This window comes from Limulus polyphemus, unplaced genomic scaffold (genome assembly GCF_000517525.1).
Source record: "Limulus polyphemus unplaced genomic scaffold, Limulus_polyphemus-2.1.2 Scaffold2362, whole genome shotgun sequence".
Lineage (NCBI taxonomy): Eukaryota > Metazoa > Arthropoda > Merostomata > Xiphosura > Limulidae > Limulus > Limulus polyphemus.
The window spans coordinates 1-1269 of NW_013667972.1; the positions used below are offsets into that span (position 1 = coordinate 1).

At 32.0% G+C, this 1269-nt stretch overlaps 1 protein-coding gene across 3 annotated transcripts in view; it reads right to left on the reverse strand.

Moving 5' to 3' along the window:
- Nucleotides 1-468: 468 nt before the first annotated feature.
- The window catches only part of LOC106466724, a 79563-nt gene continuing 78762 nt past the window's right edge, over nt 469-1269 (reverse strand). For all 3 annotated transcript variants that reach the window (XM_022394812.1, XM_013927028.2, XM_022394811.1), the window contains one exon: nt 469-743. In XM_022394812.1, the coding sequence (XP_022250520.1) occupies nt 489-743 (255 nt within the window). In that variant the 3' untranslated portion in view covers nt 469-488. The remainder of the gene's footprint in view (nt 744-1269) is intronic.

Genomic DNA, 1269 nt, shown 5'->3' on the forward strand with positions numbered 1-1269 from the left:
GATATACTCATATTTGTCTATACATCTGAAAAAAACTGACACTTAATAAATAGGTCAGACGTGATTTCTTAGTATATATCCTAGAGAAAAATCCTTACCATACTTCTTCATATATGTCTATGGTACATATTATTATGGTATATAGATTAATATAAATATATACATATGCATACCCTATTAATATACAGTGTCAAAAGCAAGAAAACACAGCCTGAAAACATCATACCTCCATTCCATATCTGATAAGATTAAGATACAAATGACTGGAAATACTTATATTTCACATATGTGTATGTACTATAGATCTGGTAAAACAAATACCAAATTCAAATGTATTTTTATGACACTTGACAATGTTTTATTTCAAATTTCTCATTCCATGTTTTTTTTGTTGCAAAGACTGAGAAACTGTGATTTGGAAATATTTTCCTTACAAATATTTCTACATTACTATCTATCTCCTTTAATTCCTGAGAACATTTCAACTCTTACCCAGGCAATTCATGCCGCATGGCTTCATTCTGATACTCAGTATGTAGTTCAATTTGCTCTTCCAACATTGCTATTGTCTCATTGAAAGCATCCAGTGCTTGCCTATGCAGATGAATATCTTGCAAAGTCTTGCTGTATTCTTCATAGAATTGGTCATACTGTTTTGTTTTTTGAAGATACTCCTGGTTAACTTCCAATAATTTCTTAGTAACCTTCTCTAAGTCAGCTGTACTTTCCTCTTCAACTTCTGTCTGGATAATGGAATCAGAAACAAAATCAATTTGAAAATAACTCATAATAACTATCTACAGTGTCTTGCAAAAGTATTCACCCCCTACCAATAATGTCACATTTTGATGAAATACAAATAATGTAAACAATTTTTTTAATGAACTTATTTTTATTCAAATTCTAATGATCAAACTTGACACTGTTATGTGTGAAGTTGGTTGAATGTTCTCAAAACCTGCAAAAAAAATATATAAATTGAAATTTGCTGATTTAGCCCCTTAAATCAGTACTTGGTGGAAGCACTTTTGGCAACAATTACTGCTGTGAATCTTTTTGGATAGGTTTCTACCAGCTTTGTACAATCGGATGGTGTAATTTTTGCCCATACTTCCTGGCAAAATTGCTCCAATTTTGACAAGTTCTTTGAGGATCGTTGATGGACTGCAATATTCAAGTCTCACCATAAATTTTCTATTGGATTCAAGTCAGGACTTTGACGGGGCCACTCCAGAACATTCACTTTCTCTTTTTAAACCACTCCAGTGT